General features: G+C 37.2%; 1 protein-coding gene across 8 annotated transcripts in view; it reads left to right on the top strand.

Annotated features, from left to right (window-relative positions):
- Positions 1-21,060, top strand: part of Elmod1 (ELMO domain containing 1) — a 69,500-nt gene that overhangs the window by 28,193 nt on the left and 20,247 nt on the right. For 4 of the 8 annotated variants that reach the window (XM_015490055.2, XM_048795598.1, XM_048795592.1 and 1 more), the window contains exons 3-6: positions 6,464-6,609; positions 6,734-6,762; positions 7,576-7,673; positions 11,366-11,495. In XM_015490055.2, coding sequence (XP_015345541.2) covers positions 6,464-6,609; positions 6,734-6,762; positions 7,576-7,673; positions 11,366-11,495 — 403 coding nt within the window. Of the gene's footprint in view, positions 1-1,800; positions 1,981-6,425; positions 6,610-6,733; positions 6,763-7,575; positions 7,674-11,365; positions 11,496-21,060 lie in introns of all 8 variants that reach the window. The other 4 variants (XM_048795595.1, XM_048795594.1, XM_048795597.1 and 1 more) reach the window with 3 other exon arrangements.

The raw sequence follows: 21,060 nt of genomic DNA, 5'->3' as shown, positions 1-21,060 counted from the left end.
AAAACAAAAACTGTTTCCACACTCATTAAAATCCATTCACCTAAATCTCTTTCTAGGTAATTTCCTGCAGGTGGCCTCCCTTGAGCCTGCTTATTGCCATCGAGCTGATGCCAGGGATGCTGTTAGAGCTCTGTCGTCTACATCCCAGTTCTCCTGCCCTTTGCTTTCCCTCAGTTTTTCAGGGGCAACTCTTTGGACATGTAACTGTTTATTAAGCCCCTCCTGCAGAGCATTAACAAGATCAGTGAAAGCCATGGCACTCAATAAATGTTGCTTTGAATTTCATTCATGTATCTACTGCAGTTTTCACTCTTGTTCTGAAGTGAGAAGGCATGCTGATTTTCTGGGAGGGTCCTCCTTGCAGGACAATCAAGAGTTGACCTTCTGTCCAGTCTCAGTGGAGGGTACTTCACCTCCTCTCTCTCAAATTATCAGTTTCTTGTCATTTTCCTTTACTGCAGCATCACATGACTTAAAGTAAAATTAAGTCCTTGGCTCTTGTTCCCTTTTGCCACTGCCATAGTGCCTGCTTTTTTTTCTTCTATATGTCATTGCCAGTTCATTTTGGATTTTTTTCCATTCCACGAAGGAATAAGTAAACTACCTTCCAGTTATCTTCTTTCAGCTTCTCCTTATTTTATTCATAATCACTTTCCTTCAACTCCTCTAGGTCTTTAAGACAGAAATTAACTTAATTTCCTCTAAGCTGGTGGTTTAAATTTTTTAAATTAAGTAGAAAATCTATAATAATAACAGGGCTATTTCCCTTATCCCTTATTTTGAGGCCTATGATGGATGATGAAGGATTAATGTTACCCTTTGGTGACAACCCTTTATTTACATATGTATTTAATTTTGGTTGTTTTTAAAATATTTTTTTATTTACCAATAAAAGTGTACATTTGAGATTGTACTTAAATACTTTATAAATGTGAAAGTATAATGTGTTTGCTGCTTTCCCTTACATATATTATCCAAAAAGGAAAAAAAATCTGATTTTTAAAAACAAATCTTGTAAAATACATGTATCCAAGCATTAGATTTTTAATTTGAATAATAATGTCACTAATAGATTAAATTTATTATTCTGTGTCTCCTTTTCCTTGAACGGAAAAGATAAATCATTAACTTATTATTTTAATTATCCCACAATCAACTGTTGCTCTCCATGCCCACAGATAAAATTTCCCAGGAATGTAAAGATAGTGCCCTTTGCTATAGCAATAGAATTGGAATAATATTGGTCTATGATAGATATTTACCCTTCAACCCCCTTAATTTTTGCTTATCAGAAGGCAGTGTGATCTATACAGATAAAGAAGGATGGGAAAGACCTTGGGACCCCAATATACCTGGGCACAGGGTCTTTGTGCCTCAGCCCTGCTCTATGGGAGGGAAAAGCTTGTTGACTTAGTGGCTCTTAGATAGTTTCTCTATGGAATTTTACATTTCCAGTTCATGTGTCCAGTTCTCTGAAGCCTCTCTTCCTGGTCGAAAGCTCCTTCTAGAGATGGCTCCATTTAGTAGGCCAAACACTTTTTGATACATTAATTCCCCAACAATTGCCAGTGTCCCTAATAAAGAACTTCAATGGAATAACTAAAATTTTTTAAAAAGTCATTTTTGAAAGTGTATTTAATTCTGGAAACATTGAGAAGCTTGGTCTTCTTTTTGGCAATTTAGATGAAAAGTGTTTTATTTGGGAAACTGATTTGAGCTAAGAAATGTGATCTTTTCTTTTTCTTTTTTCTTTTTGTATGTCTCCTTTCTCACCAATAGTATACTTCTTATTTATTACAGGATTTCTTCAAGCAAGAATTGACTTTCATTAGCACATTCATTGAAATTGTTCAAAATAAGCCACTTTTCTCTTATTTTTCCAAAAGAAGACATCTGAGTCACAAATTTAAGATGATGGAGTAGTTTGCACTACAGGTACCCACTCCCCTCACCTTCAGGCAAGGAGCCACACGGTTGTAGGTGAATGTTCTGTTTTCCAGACCCATCCCTGATGAATGGATTCTGTTAACAAAGCAGCACAAGACAGGAGGTCGATTTTATTTGGTGGCAGAGATATGATCCATTTTAAATAATTTACTTTGGGTGGCTATTCTGCTTCAAGCTAGAGAATGGATGTTAAATAATAAACGTGATCATAATTGCTTTCTGGAAAAAGGCTGGTGTGAATTCAGCCATAAAATTCACTCTGTAGCATATTAAATAAACAGCAGTAACAGAAAATATTGGAAATGGGACATGTAGTAGCTCTTATTATTGAATCAGATTCTCCCAGTGCTTAAGTGTGGTATTCATCTCGGGAAGCTGCAGCAACTCTTTTTGGAACACTGTCAAAAAGCTGTGATTAAAAAAACAAGAAACAGATGCAAAAGAGACACTGCCTATGCATGTAGTGATTAGAAATATGAAGTGGTGGTCAGTATTTTCTCCTTCTAGACTTGCGGGTGTAATTGTTGTTCATATAAAACCTAACAATCAACCTTATCAGCAGTGAGTGGAAAACCTCCAACAGAACTAAAAACACTTAGATTAGAATTGTGAAGAAAAAAAGAGCAAAAGTTGTCCCAGTTAAAACTCAGCTTTGTTGATCTGCTGATTCAGGCTGGGAGGAGAAAGGAGCAGAGCAGAGGCGGACAGGGTGAGAGTCTTTGCAAGTGAAAGCAAAGGAGGTCTGTCTCAAGGTCTATTTGAAAAGCCTCCTCTGGGAGAACACAGTCAGAAAGATCAGGATGTAAAACAAAGGAAATTAGGAGGAGGAAAGGGTACAGTGAATCCCAAACTTCCAAAGAGATGTGTCTTTTCTTCCTCCCATCCTCTTCTCCATCCTCCTTCCTTTCCTCCCTTTCTTCCTTCTTCCCTTCCCTCCTTATTTCCTTCCAACACCAACCAGTCAAGAGCATTTGCAACTCTATTTCTTAGATTCTTCCTTTTCAGGGTAAACTTACCAAACCAAATTATCAGTCTTTCAATACTTAATTGTTCTTATTGTTCTGCTTTCAACCTGTAACAATTTTCCTATGAACTTTATGACTTAGGGAGCCAAATAGGTTCAAATAATTTAAGAAGCGAGCTCCTAGCAGTGTGGGTGAGCACCCATCCTGAGTTCTGCATATGGCAAATTTGCTCATCTCATCCTTTCATGAGGAAGTCAATTGAGTATTGTTTCTGTCATCAAAAATACGTAAGAGATGACTCTGGTGTTTCCATCTCTGACCATGTCTTTCCTCGACCAGGCTTAGGACCTAAATGCAAAAGAAATTATGTTTGTCAAAACATTAATCTAATTATCTGAATTGAAAAAGTATAGTACTTAGCAAGCAAAAAAGTACAGTGCCCAGCAAGGCAAGCCATTCTTTTAATGAAATATTTGTGGGTTATGCTGACCCATTAGAATAAGTGAAAAATTTTAAATATATCTTAAATAATAAATAGCATTATCAGGACTGCTGGCCTAGAAGTTACAAAAGGATAACAGTGTATAAATGTCATTTCATCAATAAAATGGGCATTTTCTTCCATGATTTGTAATGTTTATGTGGTTATGGGAGAGGATGTCATACTTTTCACAGAGTGTTTGAACCCTCAGAAATGATGCTGCATTCTTAACCCTGACTGGATTTCTACTGGGTTGCACCACCTTTCCCATCTTATGGTATGAACATCCTCAGAGGAGTTAAAAAAGAAAAAGATAAAATCCAACAGAATTTGTTTCCTTCTTTATGTCAAACTGTATTGATGCAAAACAGCAATACAGGCATTTTCTTCTCATACACAAGGAGATCAGTGGGAGAAATTATAGGTCATTCTACAAATAGGCACTTCCTGCCACCAAGAATGACACTTCTAAGCCTATAGCCACATCTTTGCATAGATCTGATATAATGATTATGGGGGAAATTTTTCTATAGCTTAATTTAAACTATAAAATAGTTTGTGCCTTGTACCCTAAGTAGGATGAATACAAACATGCTCTGTGTGTTTGTCAACTTTCCCTTAAGACAGCAAGTACCTGAGGCAGTTTTGGAGGTTCTAGTTCATGACGGGTTGGCCCTATGGCTTTTGGCCTGTACCAAGGCAGCATATCATGGTGGAAACACCTGACAGAAAAACCACTCACCTTCTTGACCAGGAAGCAAAAAAGAATGAAAAGAGGGCCAGAGTTCCACAGCCCCTTCATGTGTAGGCCCCACATCTGAAAGGTTCTACCACCTTCCAATAGTGACACCCTGAGAAACAAACCTTTAACATATGGGCCTTTGAGGGACATTTAGGATCCATGTAGCACTCCATAAACAATTGTCAGGACCCTTTGCTCTAGGAGGAATTAGTACTACAATAACCGGATGATCATGTGATCCCAGCTGTGCCAGAGTTCTAATCCACAGACTTGAAACATGGCTTCATTTGATTTCTGGCTCATGTGTGAGGCTGACTTTATTGAAAATTGCATATTAAAGAGATAATCGTGGAAAGCTTTTATCCCTGACTTAATAATAGGAATAATGTCTCCTAGTAATTAATATCATTGTCATTTGGCAGGGGACCAGTTAACAAAGACACTGCTCAATCTTTTTTTCTGGCATAGCTATCCAATAGTTGAAAAATGAAGAACATTTTCCAAGAGAACAAGTTGAGATTTTATAAATCTTCTCACTTGTCTAATTAAAATGTTCCACGAAATTTATTTTTAGTGTTACTTTTTTTTTAAGCTGTTAACCTAAATCCTAACAGATCTTAAAACATATTTGACTTGAGAAGTTGAATGTTAGGCTTTATAACATAGTAAATTCATTTTTTGTCTGAGCAGAATCCAACTGATTTTATAGTAACTGACTAAATATAGAAATTTCATATGCACTATTGTAATGGTGTTGGGTGATCATTTTATGTATTCTAAATTTTGTTATAACTTTCATTTTTTTCTTCAATAAAATAATACATATATGTTATATAAAAAAGAAAATATACTTAATCAAAAAAATGAAATAAAAATTACTGAGAATACCATTACCCAGGATACCACTGTTAACATTTTTGATGGGTATCCTGCCCTTCTCTCCCCCTGTATTTATATATCACTATTAAAACTTTTTTATTTTGCTTTTTAAAGAAAAAGATCATTCTATACATATCTCTTTGTAACTTTTTTCTACTTGAAAAACATATTATGCACATTTTCATGTTATTAGATATTCTAGGACACTGTTATTGCCTGCATTGTTATCTTAATGTATCAGCTTGGTCATATATTTCTTTGCATTCACTTTAAGATATAGACCCTGTGCTTTTGTACAAATAAGACTGTTGGAATTTTTATTTTTAACACAAGGCTATTAAAGATATTGGAACCAGAACAATTTGAGCAACCGAGGAATTGGTTCATTTGGGGGGATGGATCACATTGTCAAGGCTATTAATTAACTACTCTAACTAATCTAAATGGCCTTGGATCACCTTATTTCAGAACCCAGGCAGGGCAGTGATTGAAGGTAGAATTCAGTGAGCATTTGAGGGGAAAAAAATCTTTTAGAAATGACACTGACAGGAAGTAATAGAAATATTTCTGCCTCCCAGGAATGAATAATATAAAGAGAAGATGGGTTGAATGTAAGGTCCTGAGTGACAAGTACTCTTTATTTCTAAAACTTTGAGTCACTTGAGGCTCTGACCAGTAGTCTCCATAAAGTAGTAGGCGCTTACATTTTTAAAACGAAAAGTCAGCATGAAAGACAAATTCACATAATAAGAGCCAAGAAGAGACTTTTTTTTTTTATAGTTTCTGAAAAGTTTAATCAAGGAATGTTGTCATTTCTGAAGAGAATTGAAGGTCAGCAGTGCTCATTCAGTGACTTGATAGGGAAATCTTCCTACAAGTGCAAGGAATGAATGCTGGGATTGGTTGGCAGAAAAAGGTGGCCACACAGCCAAGTCTTCAGGGAGGACAGCAGTGCCTAATGGAGAACAGGATGAAGGAAGAAAGAATGAAAGTGGGGGAAGAAACAAATACAGGTAGTGGCTAAATAAATAAATGCCATTAGGAAGGGCTAGAAAAGAACAAGGGTGAGCTGAGAGGCTGTTCACTCAAGGGAAAAGCAAAGACTTTCTTCCCCCGCTCTAATATTAGATACAGCATTAGCACAAAAATATTGAAGAATTCTGTTTGCAAGGCAGTTAGTTATTTCCAAAACATTTTAGGCAGAGGGAGGGACAAAGTATTCCAATGCTTCATGCTCAGTTTGTTGGAATATCAAACTTTCTAGAAAGGGGGATTCTGGAGTTTCATACAGAAAGTGTAGTTCCTGCAAATAAAGTCACAGATGTACACCTGCAAACCCCTACATCTAATTGCTGATTTTCTTGTGGGGTGCTTTTCTTGCTGGTGGTGGCTGCTTTCTGTTCTCTTCCAGAGTTCTATTGGAAGGGTGCTCTCTTTTGTTTTTTATAGAATGTTGATCCAGGTGTGCCTGTATTTTTACTGTAAGTTTTTGTGGCGCTGCCTGAAGTTTGTAATGAGGAAGCTAACTGGAAGATGTGAACTGCAACGGATCTGCTACAATACCAAACCTGGAGCTTCTAGAACCATGAAGATTGGTAAGCCGAAAAAAGAAAAATGCAGAGTTGACGGGAGTGAGGACACAATGTTAATTTCATTATAGTAATTTTCAGCCTTTTGTAAAGGGTAATTTTTGAGTGACTTTTTGTTATTTTTTAACAGAAACATCACTGAGGGATTCTAAAAGTAAGGTAAGTAAAATTGTTTCCTTATTTTTCAACAACTGTGCATAGGAGGCTTATCATAAAAAGTAAAAATTTTAAGAAACAAAATTATAAATTGATTGAAAACTAATGCAAGTTAAAAAGAAAGAATCATTTGCCCATCACAAACCACTGTACTTTCTACATTTGAATTTCTAGGCAGAGTTGTGAGGCACTTATAGTTTCATTGTTGAATGAACCCTTTTTTATATATCTTCTCACATTGTGAAATATTTCTTGAATATAGGAACAATATTAACTCTCTAGGATTTCCTCACTATTCAAATGATTTAACTTTATACTAACTTTAAGGTCTCCCAGTAAAATAAAGAAGTCACTTAATTAGCCTTTATGGCACATAGTTGAGCATCCACATAAAAGAAAAAAAAAAAGCTTTTTTTCAAGTTGTTTGGTTATTTTATCTTAATATTTAATTTTTGCATCCTTAAGAACTTCTTCCAATGTTCTTCCCTGTTTAGTCATAGAATGCCCATTAACAGTGGGGACTTTATCGAGGGAGGAAAAGAAAATACAACATTGAAACTGATGACAATAGTAAAAACAAAACAAAAGTCTTATATATTTCTGCTTTACATCAATTACCTTTTTCAGGAAAATGGCACTAACCTTATCATGAAAAGTTCAAATTTGTTAGAATTCAAGTAGGTTAAATCAGTATTTGCTTTTAGCTTACACCTTCATACCAAAGCTTGAACTAACACTTGAAGCCTTTATCCCAGTAGACCCTGTTCAAGCCATTGGCATTAACCAAAAGGGAACTGATCAAAGTGTATTTTCCAGCTGTTGCAGACTTCAGTGAGTGTTCACCCTGATGCCATTGAAAAAACTATAGACGACATCATGGAACTGAAAAAAATTAATCCCGACATAAATCCACAGTAAGAATATGTTTCGTATGTTAGAAAATTGGAACACGAATCATGTGGCCACCTGTTTGTCTCTCTTCTTCCCTCTTTCCCACTCCCCTGTCCTTCCCTCTCATCCTAAAGTAATCATCTGCAGTGTGTCAACTTTCAGATGAAAATAAAGGAAAAAAAAAAAGGTACCTTTTCATGTTTGTAACTGGCAGGAACTTGACAATTCTGTTATGGTGTATGCTTAGCTTCTGAGGCGGGGGATACTCCTGGCGTGGGACTGTGAGACAAAGGAAGCCCATTCATTGACATCCGCTCTATTCAATGCCTGTTTTACATTAACAGTAAACGTTCAAATCATAACTATACCTAAGCTGATTCTGCTAGAATATTCCTTCAGTTCCCTCATGAATATTCCTTCACAACAGGCTGATATTCTTGGAGACAGTTCCTACCTGCTCATCAAGAAGACAGGCATGTGTGGGCGGAAGAGATGGTTTTTGTATGAAGACTTCAGAACTTTATAATTTATTCCTCTCATCTTGGAAGTATTAAAATGCATTTGGCAGTGTTCGTGACATTTAAAATTAGTTTTATATTTTCCACGGGGAACAGCAATTTTTCAGTAAAATTTGGGGCTTAGGACATTGGTTAGAATAAATTTCAAATTCAGATACATTTAGAGACAGTTTTAGGTGGGTAACAATCAAACTGTCTTTTAGATCTATGTACATGAGAACTTTAGATGTTACCTCTGAGAAAGGCTTTTAATTACCAAAGACAGGGAGCTGGAGTTGAAGGGAGTGTCAGAGCGTGCTTGGCACAGGTCCACCTCTTGTAAGGATTCTAGATACTAGCTGTCCAGGGGCTCGTCACAAAAATTCCATTTCTATCTGTTCTCCGTAGCATTCTTCTGTAGCCACTTCACCTTATTAACTGCCATTCCCTTATTCAGCCATTAAGGTTGACTTAATTGGGCAATAAATGTATTTTAAGCCTTCTGACATGTATTTTATTCCTTTGGGAAGGTGATAAAAAGGCAGTTCATTCTAAATGAGATTGAACCAAAAATTTAAGACTACAACTGGGCATAAGGGATATATTAGTCCTCTAATCATATTTACAGATTGGATTACATTGAATAGCAAGTCTTTTCTTTATCTGTCCTATGAAAGTTACATAAGTTACATTGGAAAACATTCTTTGCATCTGTTCTTTTCATGTCCTTTAGAAAAAGGAATAGGCATTAGGCATTTTTCATTATGGTTTGTCTCATTGTTTGTTTTCATATCTCAATGTGGTTTCCAGAACCTTTTCTTTTCTCCTGTACTATTATTGACAGAACCAGATATAAAAAAATTAAATATTTTTCCAAGCAAATAAAGAAATAGATGGTTAGAGTTGGGGAAAACATTTTTAAATCACAAAGATTTACTACTGTTAATCTCACTTTGTTTTAATTACATTCTTTTTAAGTGCTGCTCACAGTAGTACTAAAAATTACTACAAAAAATTTAACTAACCTTGTTCCTGCCTCTTTCATTTTTTTTCATCCTCTTCTTTCCCTCAAAAGTAACTCTCTTCTCAGTCCTACACTGATTTTCTGAATGACTAATGCTGCTGTGCCCTTTCCTAAATTTAAATATCTTGACAGGTAATGTGTCATTGGCTAGAAGTCCCAGTGACTCTGGAGATTGAGGCAGGAGGATTGCAAGTTTAAGGCCAGCCTCAGCAATTTAGTGAGGCCATCTCAAAATTAAAAATATAAAGAGCTTGAGATAGAGTTCAGGGGTAAAGTGCCCAAGGATTTGATTTTTTTTTTTTTTCAGTTTTTGTTAGTATGGTAATAAGTGTCATGATGAAGGCCATTTAATTGAACACATAATTTTGAGCTTAGTGTTTCTGGATTTTCTAAAATTACCCTCTATTCCTCTATATTTGAAGAAGTAGACCCTTTGCCCCAATTTTAGACTTAATTCTATGCATCTCATTTACCCCCCCAATGATGATGATAGTGTCACCATCACTGTGATTAAAATGACCACCTCTATTATGACAAAAATGTTCAGAGTGAGTAAAGTAGGAGCAAGAATATATTGGACAGCATCAGATTAAATTACCAACATTCAGTCATTTTTGAACCACAAAAAAATACATGACTAAAGTATTTAGAAAGAGGGGTCTGGGGTTGTGGCTCAATGGTAAAGCGCTTGCCTAGCATGCATGAGGCACTGGGTTCGATCCCCAGCACCACATAAAATAAATAAATAAACAAATAAAATAAAGGTATTGTGTCCATCTGCAACTAAAAAAATATTTAGAAAGAAATAAAAGTAAAAAAGAATTTAGAAAGAATAAATAAAGAAGTCGACCATGGTAGTGCACCCCTGTAATCCCAGCAGCTCAGGACGCAGAGGCAGGATGATCAAAAGTTCTAAACCAGCCTCAGCAATTTAGTGAGGCCCTAAGCAACTCAGTTTAGACCCTGTCTCTAAATAAAATATTAAAAAAGTGTTCGGGATATGGCTCAGTTATAAAGTGCCCCTGGGTTCAATCCCCAGTACCAAAAAAAAAAAGAAAGGAAGGAAGGAAGAAAAAAGAATAAATAAATGTGAAGTATTACCCTCAGATTTTAAAATGTCACAAATGAGAACAGGCTGCATAGGATGATGGTAGTTTTATGTAAAACAGATCTTGGTGCTTAGTCAGTCACTTGTTTAATGAACTTATAATATTATGTGTCTACTTAGAAAGATCCTGTTTTACCTCCTATGTTGTAGGAAGAGGGAAAGGGTGCTCTGATGAGCGGAAGTGATGGTCCTCTGTGTGTGGCCAGATTGCTTCCTGTTTCAGTGATATGGCTCCAGGGAGCTGTTAACCAAGTAGTGTTCATTCTGAGCAGGCTCAGCAAGATGACAGGGCATCTAAAAACCATGTCCTGTGAGAGAAAATTGAAGGAATAGGGAATTGTTTTGAGTCCTGGAAATGAGATTAGAAGAAACTATTTGAAAATAAGAAGATAGAGCAGGGGAATGATAGAAATGAATCTGCTCAGAGGACAGAATTTGAACTACTTGATAATAAGCAAAGCAGATTGTGTGTCCAGACAAGAAGAGTGGTTTGAATGTGCTGGGAAATCTTGTAAAGCTGTGACTTCTCTTGTCACTGGCTCATCTGTTGGGTGTACTCCCCAGAGATGGCAGTGGTGCTAGTGTTGTTTCCTTCTGTTTCATTTTGAAATTTTCTTGCCCCAAAGCCCCTGTGGGGGGGCGCTCTCACACTTTCTCACTCTCTTCCCCCCCTTACCTTTTCCCTCACCCTTTCATATACATCCTTCTCAAGTGATTCTTATATACTCATCTAGGGGGTCTACATGATCCCTAAGAACCTATTATTACCTACATTATCATTACCTATATTTTCTACATACTTTCAAGTCACCTTCATAAAGAGTGCCCTTGTATTTAAGCCAAACTGTCATAGTGTAGCTTAAGAAAAAGCCAGAATGGGAGACAAATTTTAGCCATATTCTAAGTTACCTATGTGTGAAGTTTCAGTAAATACTGTGCTTCTATTAAATAGGTTATATTTGAACAATTTCCTGAATATTCTATTTACATGAAAAGTTCTATTATGTATATGTCATGTGAGCAAAGACCAAAGTATGTGTCTGATTTCTTCCTCACGGGTGTTTCCTCTCTTTTTGAACACCTTAGGTTGGGAATCTCTCTTCAGGCTTGCCTTCTTCAAATCGTTGGTTACAGAAACCTTATCGCAGATGTGGAAAAACTGCGCAGGGAACCTTATGATTCTGATAATCCCCAACATGAAGAAATGCTTTTGAAGGTTAGTCTTTGAATACACTTCAGCCTGTCACGTAAGTCAGCTAATGCTGGCCAAGCACCTGCTATGTGCTACGTGTTACTCTGGGCTTTGGGGATATGGGGATGAGTAAGACATGGGCACGGTGACTGGCTGGTAAGACCGAGTTCTCTTGCTGCGTCAGAGGTTGGAGGTAAATTTCCTGTCAGAAAAGTCATATGAGAAGTTGACTTTAAAGCCTGTTTACTTTGTAATCTGAGAAAGCATCAGAGGTGATTTCTGTGGCTCTCATGTTTGGCTCAAGTTTAGATTGTTTCACGTGTGTTGAAAGTCAATAGGAGAAATAACATTTATCAAAGAGTGTCCTGAGATTTTCACTTATGACTTTTAATACACATCAAACAAGATGAAGTTGATTTCTGCTTCAGCAACAGCTCTCTGGGGAAATTACCCAAGATCTTAATGCTGATTATTTATTCATGTGACTTGGAGAGTGTTCAAAGAGGAGGTAAAGGTTTATATTTGGCATATTAAAACTGTTGGAAAATAATATGGAGTAATAACTATTCCTGGCTGTCAAAGAAAACCTTAAAAATCTTAGAGAATCTTATAATGTATTGTTTTGTTATGTACTGGGGATTGAACCCAAGGCCTCAACATACTAGAAAAGCACTCTACCACTAAACTTCATCCCCCAATGGTGCATTATGAAACATTAATAAAACTTTCCCACAATACGCTGAATTTTTGCTGGGCATGGTGATGTATACCTATATATATTATAGATATTATACCTATTTTATATATATATATATATATACACACACACACACACACACACATACATACACACACACACATATTTTTTTCCCTGGGAGAATAAGGCAGGAGGTTCACAAGTTAAAGGGCAGCCTGGGCAACTTGGTAAGGTCATGTAGAATGCTCCTGGGTTAAATCCCCAGAACCATTAACAAAAATGAATTCTTAGTTAAAGAAATTAAGACCAAAGGATAGGTTTCAGACCAACCTTTAGAACTAGTTATCTGAAATGTTTGGTATATTCACTTCTGAAAATAGATGATTTTAAGAATTAGGGTGCTTCTTTGCCTCTTCCTAGAATTATAAAATATAGTAACAAAATTGGAATGAAGCATTGTTTAGCTGCCTTAATTTTGCTTTACTGAAAAATGTCAATAGAAGACATAATTTTAAAAATGTATTCTGTTGTGTTTTGTGTGAAGGAGTGTATGTTTTTGTGTATATAAGTACTTAAGCAAATGATACATTTGTCTTTACTAATTAGTGCAGTATCTAATGTGAATCATTAAAAATTGAAGAAGTCTCATTCTTGGCAATGGTTTTTCTTCTTCCTTTTTTTTTTTTTTTTTTTTTTGCTGCTTAGTTTTAGCTAACTCACTGGATGAATTCCATCTTATTTCATTGCCTTCTTTTCCCTGACCATTTTCTGATTCAGGTAGTCAAGTTCAAAGAAAGGATCTAACAGTGGGAATTAACAGGTGAATTAAAGTAAAAAGAAGAGGTGGTATAATTAGCAGACTGGTCACAAGTGCCTGAACAATACATTAAAAAAGCTAAGACAGCCTCAGAATTAATAAATTCTGGTGTAGGTGCCTGCTATGCAGCATCTTTAGCTGATCTATTGCATGTGGGCTCACATCTAGTAGGTTTTTAACAAATAAAGGTGAATATTTGAGGTATTCTAGTTCATGTCAAGAATTTTTATGACATGACTTTTATCAATGGTTATAATTTTATTATGTATGTGTTATTTTGGTTGTTACAGCTAGGTAAGCAGTAGAATGATTGTTATCTTTATTTGGGGGATGAGAAAACTATAAGTGTCTTAGTCCAGATTCTAATTCACATATTTAATAAATGACAAAGCAGTGATGTCCAGCACTGAGTTAGGCACTTTGAGGAAAGGCTTCTTTTCTGCCTTTCAATGACTTGCAGGCTAATTGGGATATATTCTGCATCTACAAAAATACCCCAGTCTTTTCCATAGAGCATCCCCAAATATCTCTCAAATGTTTTCTATTCCCGCTGTCTTATTCTAGCCATCATCTCCAACGTGGGGTGTTGTAGCCTTTTAATTATGTCACTAACCATTATATTCTTCCCTTCCATCTTCTAAAATACTGCTGGAAGGATTTTTCTAAAATACAGATCTAGTCATATAATTACCTACATTGAACCCTTCAGGTTTCCCGTGTCTTATAGTAGAAAGCCCATGTAACCTTAGCCTGGCATTTGGCCCCTTTCCACTATATTTTCCTTAGCGACATCTTATGCATCTCCACTACAGACAGTGCATTTCTGCCATGCTCTGTCAGTCACCATGACCTAGAATAGGACGTGCCATCCCATATGCCAATGAACTTATTCATGCTGCTCCCTCTGCTACCCATTATTCTCACAGCAGAAGCCAGCTTGTTTTTTAAATCCTCATTCCCAGAATTTGGAGACCTTTTCTAGCTCTCTAAGCAAACACAGGAGTGGGATCTTTATGCAGTGAAAATAAAACATTCATTGAGTGTTTGGTATGGACCAAATATACAGCATTTTGGGGGGGAATGCTGGGGATTGGGATTGAACCTAGGGCCTTGTGTATGCAAGGCAGGCACTCCACCAACTGAGATATATCCTCAGCCTAATATTATAGCATTTTTACTTAGTTGTCACAACAAACTGTGTTGATATAACTGGTACTTTCCCCATTTTTCAGATGAGGAAACTGAGGCTGAGTGCTGAGTGACTGTGCAAACTCACATGTTTAGGAAGGGTTATTAACTGTAGTACTGCACAAGTCCTTGGGAGAGAAACCATGTTTTATCCATTTTGTTTCCTGGGGGCTGACCAATGGCTTGTGTTTAATGGCCCAAATTTTGGCTTCTTTATCTTCAAGATGGATAAGAATACCCTTGCTACCTACTTCACAAAATTATTCAGAGCAAAAGCCAGCAAACCAAGGTCTGTGGCTAAGTTTGTATTTCCATCCATGCTTATAAGTAATGTTTTATTGGAGCAAAGCCACATGCATTTGTTTTAATATAGTATCTGTCTGCCACCCTACTCCAAAGGCAAAGTTAAATAGTTGTTACAGAGATCATATGAATCACAAAGCCCAAAACCTCTACCAGATGGTTCTCTCCAAAGTTTGGTGACCCCTTGATTTATAAGCTCAGGTAATATATTGCCACATTGTTTAAGTGCTTTGCTTTATAAGAACAGGTAAGAATTATCAATGTTGCTACTTAGAGTCCTTAAGTACAAAAATTCTAGATTTTATGATCATTTGAACACAGACTGGAATTAAATTGAATAATATTGTTATATTCATACACCACTGCCCTTATGAATTATTCAAGCAGATGTGTTTCTATTAAAAGTTTTCTACCAAGTTAAGAATAAAGGCAGAAATTTAGGTGGATTCATGCATGTACTAGAAAACATACAAGCCAGAATTAAAAAGCCCTTTACTAATGGGAAGAGATAGTCCCATGGTGGCCTCCATGAAAAGATGCTTCTCTTTGAATACTCTGGCTCCAGGGTGGAAGAACCACCTCATCCTTTCTGTTCTGCAGCAGATGAGAGACAACTGAAGCGTCCAAATAAGCCTGTGTAAGGGCTCCATTCAAAGAGAAGTGGAATCAACAGAGAAGACAGCCCATGCTGCCTGATAGTCTGACTCAGAGGGCAGCCTCCACATCTGTAGCTTGTCATCTGCTGTGAGCACCACTGTTTCTAGCCCCTGGTCTCCTGCACTTGGCAGGTGGTTCTGTAATAACTCAACTCCAAGTAGCGCGGTCTTAGATGACTGGACTCCTCAGGGCCCCCATAGAAAAGGCCCATCACCTGAGTTCGAGTGTAAAGTTGGCTTCCTAGTGCAAGAAATGAGCTCACCCTGCAAGAGTGCTCTGCCTCCTACCCTTACTTTTTCAGGGAAGAGCCTATTAGAAGAGAAAAAGCTCAAGGTTTCTTACAGAAATATACAAATGCATAGAGAGATACGTCATCTAAGTATTTCAACATAACTGGCTTTCATCTTCCAAGAAAGTGACCCTCACCAAAGCAAATAGGATTAACAATTTATTCAAGAAGAAATTTTAGCCACTAGTCTAGTCTGCCATTATAACAGTGATTCACTTTGTACTTTAACTGTATCCCTCCTTTCTTCTTTCCAACCTTCTCCCTGACCTTCTCCTTGCTGATCCTCTCCTCTCTAAAGCTCTCTCCTCCCTGAGGCTCCCCTCTGTAATTGAGGAAACAGGATTCCTCTGGATCACCTCTTTTTAAAAAACAAAAAATAAAACGAAACAAAAAAACCCTGTTTCCCCTGATGAGAGGAATCTCAGCCTCTGAGAAAGAAGTTTCTATGTTTCTCCTTTGATAGCAAATCAATAAACTATGAAAATGACATTTCTTTTTAAAGCATTTTATTATTTAAAATTTAACTCTCTCAAACTTAGCATTTACCCGATAGATGAGGATTGTAACCTATTTACGAAATGAAATGCTTCCTTTTGCCATTTTACTCCACTCACCGGATGAAACTCCATATTTTTTTTTAACAGGGTAGGACCCTGAGATTGCTTCAAATTATTATTCAAATTAATGTTATTTCCATATAGTTTTGTTTTCTCCCCCACTGACTTCCAATTATGGTAATAACCAAATCAGTTCCTGAAGAATTTTTTTAAAGAGATCTTTCTCTTAGGGTCATTACCTGGTCTTTCATTATTTGGTGTCTTCTAATAAACTCAAACATTCTGTTTCGATGAATGCAGAGCACTGGAAAATTCTTATATGGATTATATAAGTATATTTTGTACATTATGTTTGAATTTTGTTTTCAGGCATGACAAGTTTATTCTAAGGTTTTTTCTTTCACCCTTTGGATAAAATTACCTATTGTGGCACTAACATAAAATACTGAATAATATGAATAGTAAGTAATTTTGTTTAATGTCTAAAATAACCGTAATAAAAGAAAATGAGGGGAATCCAAGATGGCAGGCCAGAGGGAGGCAGCATTCTGTGTCGCTCCATGACCCGGATCTCAATTAGTGGGAATACTGCTTCTCTGAGAGTGATAGAAGACCCCTACACAGCTGATCCTGCGCAGAAATCACCAGTGCTGTGCCCCCTGCGCAGGGTTCCAGGCCTTAGCGTTGGAGCAGAACTCCTGGCTCCCGACACCCAGCTCCCAAGTGCCTCAGCAGGATCACTGCCTCAGCACCAGTGCAGAAATCCCAGACTCCGCTCCACTCCCACACAGGACACTCAGCTGCTACCCACCCACAGGAACTCCGGCTGCCACTCCCCTGTGGACCCCTATCTATCAACCAAGGATTCCCCAGGTGCCTCCATCTTGCAACTTGGCAGCTACTACTATAGTCCCCTATGTGTGGTAGTCTGCCTGCACCTGGGGACATACCACAGGCTCTGAAGACCACCAACAGCCACAACACTGCATGCCACAGAGCTCATCTCTGAACACGTGGCACGCCATCGCCTGGCTCCCCCCACCTGACCTGACACCCCAGTGCCGGAAGCAGCCCGCCTCCATCTTGGGTCAACTTCCTCACCATCTTTGGTGGGGGAAGCTCCCAGATCGGAACTCCAGCTGGCCAGGTACCCAGTTTCCAACTCCCCCCTCACTCCAGCTGCCTGTAACCCAGCACAGTAACTCCACAATACAAAACAGCTCTCAGTGAGATGGTGCGCAGTGCAACCAGGGCACCACCCATGGGAGCCCCAGTGAGAGAGGTCCCTTAATTGGGAACTAGTAAGGGAGAAGGAGAGAGTGCAACATTTTGGAGACTAACAGAAAGACCAGGAATTGGAAATCTTCAGCCAAGATAGGGAGATAGGACCTGTTGCTTAAGTCATACGAGCAGATACAAAAACAGACCCTTGAGGTACAGTCTCCCTTCAGGGACTGGCAGGTGCCACACCTCACTTCCAGGTGCCCTGCACCAGGACCAGCCTTCTCACTCTGGTTACCTTCACCATCCTGAGTGCGGAGATACCAGCTAACAACAGAGAACCCCACTTATTGGATGAAAAGGGAAGCAGGAAAAATACTGATCTCCAACCAAAACAATTAACAATCCTGGTTTCTTCCTTTGATATTTTTATTCTTTCTCTTTTTCTTCTCCCCATCCATTCTCCCACCCTCACATCCCCAACACATGTGAAACCAAGTACTTTGCATAAATTAGGATTTTGAGGACTGGGACGTCTGAATAGTATAAAAATTACTCCAACATCTGGAGACTAAATAATATGCTAGTGAATGAACAATGGGTTGCAAACGATGTCAAGGAGGAGATTAAAAATTTTTCTTAGAGGTAAATGAGAACACTGACACAGCATATCAAAATCTCTGGAACACTATGAAGGCGGTACTAAGAGGAATGTTCATTGCCTGGAGTTCATTCCTTAAAGAAGGAAAAGTCAACAAATAAATGGCCTAACATTATATCTGAAAGCCCTAAAAAAGAAGAAAAAAATCAACACCAAAAGCAGTAGAAGACAGGAAATAATTAAAATTAGAGCTGAAATCAATGAATTGAAACAAAAGAAACAATTGAAAAAACTGACGAAACAAAAAGTTGTTTCTTTGAAAAAATAAATAAAATTGACAGACCTTTAGCCATGCTAACGAAGACAAGGAGAGAGAAAACCCAAATCACTAACATATGTGATGAGAAAGGAAATATCACAACAGACACCAGAGAAATACAGAAGATAATTAGAAATTATTTTGAAAACTTGTACTCCAATAAAATATAAAATATCAAAGGCTTCAACAAATTTCTTGAGTCATATGATTTGCCCAAATCGAATCAGGAGGATATACACATTTTAAACAGACCAATATCAAACGATGAAATAGAAGATACCATCAGAAGCCTACCAACAAAGAAAAGCCCAAGACCTCATGGATACACAGCCAAGTTCTTTAAGAGCAAGAACTTTAAAGAAAAACTAATACCAATACTCTTCAATTTATTTCAGGAAATAGAAAAAGAGGCAGCACTTCCAAACTCATTCTATGAGATCAATACCACCCTGATTCCCAAACCAGGCAAAGACACATCAAAGAAAGAAAACTTCAGACCAATATCTCTAATGAACGTACATACAAAAATTCTCAATTAAAATTCTGGCAAATCGAATACAAAAATGTATCAAAAGGATTGTGCACCATGATCAATTGGGGTTCATCCCAGTGATGCAAGGTTGGTTCAACATATGGAAATCAATAAATGTAATTCATCACATAAACAGATTAATTAAAGATAAGAATTATATGATCATCTCAATAGATGCAGAAAAATCATTCAACAAAATATTGTACCCCTTTATGTTCAAAACACTAGAGAAATTAGGGATAACAGGAACATACCTCAACATCATAAAGGCTATCTATGCTAAGCCCCAGGCCAACATCATTCTAAATGGAGAAAAATTGAAGGCATTCCCTCTAAAAACTGGAACAAGATAGAGATGCCCTCTTTCACCACTCTATTTAACATAGTTCTTGAAACATTAGCCAGAGCAATTAAACAAAAGAAATTAAAGGGATATGGGTAGGAAAAGAAGAACTCAAATTAGCACTATTTGCAGATGATATGATTCTATACCTAGAAGACCCAAAAAGTTCCACCAGAAAATTTCTACAACTAGTAAGTGAATTCAGCAAAGTAGCAAGATATAAAATATAAAACACCCATAAATCAAAGGCATTTATGTATATCAATGACAAATCCTCTGAAAGGGAAATGAGGAAAACTACCCCATTTAAAATAGCCTCAAAAAAATAAAATAAAATACTTAGGAATCAACGAAATGTGAAAGACCTATACAATGAAAACTAAAGTGAGAAATCAAAGAAGACCTTAGAAGATGGAAAGATCTACCTTGCTCTTGGATAGGCAGAATTAATATTATCAAAATGACCATACTTCCAAAAGCACTATACAGATTTAATGCAATTCCAGTCAAAATCCCAATGTCATTCCTCATAGAAATAAAAAAAGCAGTCATGAAATTCATCTGGAAAACTAAGAGACCCAGAACAGCTAAAGCAATCCTTAGCTAGAAGGGTGAAGCAGGTGGCATCACTACACCAGACCTTAAACTATACTACAGAGAAATAGTAACAAAACCAGCATGGTATTGGCACCAAAATAGACTGGTAGACCAATGGTACAGAATAGAGAACACAGAGACTAACGCACAAAATTACAATTATCTTATATCAGACAAAGGCACCAAAAAATACATTGGAGATAAGATAGTTTCTCCAACAAATGGTGCTCGGAAAACTGGAAATCCATATGTAACAAAATGAAATTAAAAGCCCTATCTCTCACCATGCACAAAATTCAACTCAAAGTGGATCAAGGACCTAGGAATTAAACCAGAAACACTGCGTCTAATAGAAGAAAAAGTAGGCCCTAATCTCTATCATGTAGGATTAGGCCCCAATTTCCTTAATAAGACTCCTGTAGCATAAGAATTAAAATCAAGAATCAATAAATGGGATGTATTTACACTAAAAAGTTTCTTCTCAGAAAAAGAAACAATCTGTGAGATGAATAGAAAGCCTACATTTTGGGAGCAAATCTTTACCCCTCACGTATCAGATAGAGCACTAATCTCTAGGGTATATAAAGAACTCAAAAAGCTAAACACCAAAAAAAGCAAATAACCCAATCAATAAATGGGCCAAGGACCTGAAAAGACACTTCTTAGAAGAGGATATACAATCAGTCAACAAATACATGAAAAAATATTCATCATCTCTAGCAATTAGAGAAATGCAAATCAAAACTACTCTAAGATTTCATCTCACTCCAGTCAGAATGGCAGCTATTAAGAATACAAACAATAAGTGTTGGCGAGGATGTGGGGGAAAAGGCACACTCATACATTGCTAATGGGACTACAAATTGGTGCAACCAATATGGAAAGCAGTATAGAGATTCCTTGAAAAACTGGGAATGGAACCACCATTTGACCCAGCTATCCCTCTCCTCAGTCTATACCCAAAGAACTTAAAAACAGCATACTACAGGGACACAGCCATATCAATGTTTGTAGCAGCACAATTCACAATAGCTAAATTGTGGAACCAACCTATATGCCCTTCAGTAAATGAATGGATAAAAAAAAAAAAGTGGTATATATACACAATGGAATATTACTTAGCAATAAAAGAGAATAAAATCATGGCATTTGCAGGTAAATGGATGGAGTTGGAGAATATAATGCTAAGTGAAGTTAGCCAATCCCCAAAACCAAATACCAAATATTTTCTCTGATATAACGATGCTGATTCATAGTGGGTTAGGGAAGGGGAGCATGGGAAGAATAGATGATAGGGCAAAGGGGTGGGAGGGTAAAGGAAGGGGTATGGGGGTAAAAAACATGTTGGAATGAGATGGACATCATTACCCTAAGTACATGTATAAAGACACAAATGGTGTGAATATACTTTGTATACAACCAGAGATATGAAAAGTTGTGTTCTATATGAATTGTAATGAATTCCACT

The sequence above is a fragment of the Marmota marmota genome, unplaced genomic scaffold, assembly GCF_001458135.2.
Source record: "Marmota marmota marmota unplaced genomic scaffold, marMar, whole genome shotgun sequence".
Classification (NCBI taxonomy): domain Eukaryota; kingdom Metazoa; phylum Chordata; class Mammalia; order Rodentia; family Sciuridae; genus Marmota; species Marmota marmota.
The sequence above is the reverse complement of the archived record's forward strand: the minus strand, read 5'-3'. Positions and strand labels throughout refer to the sequence as shown.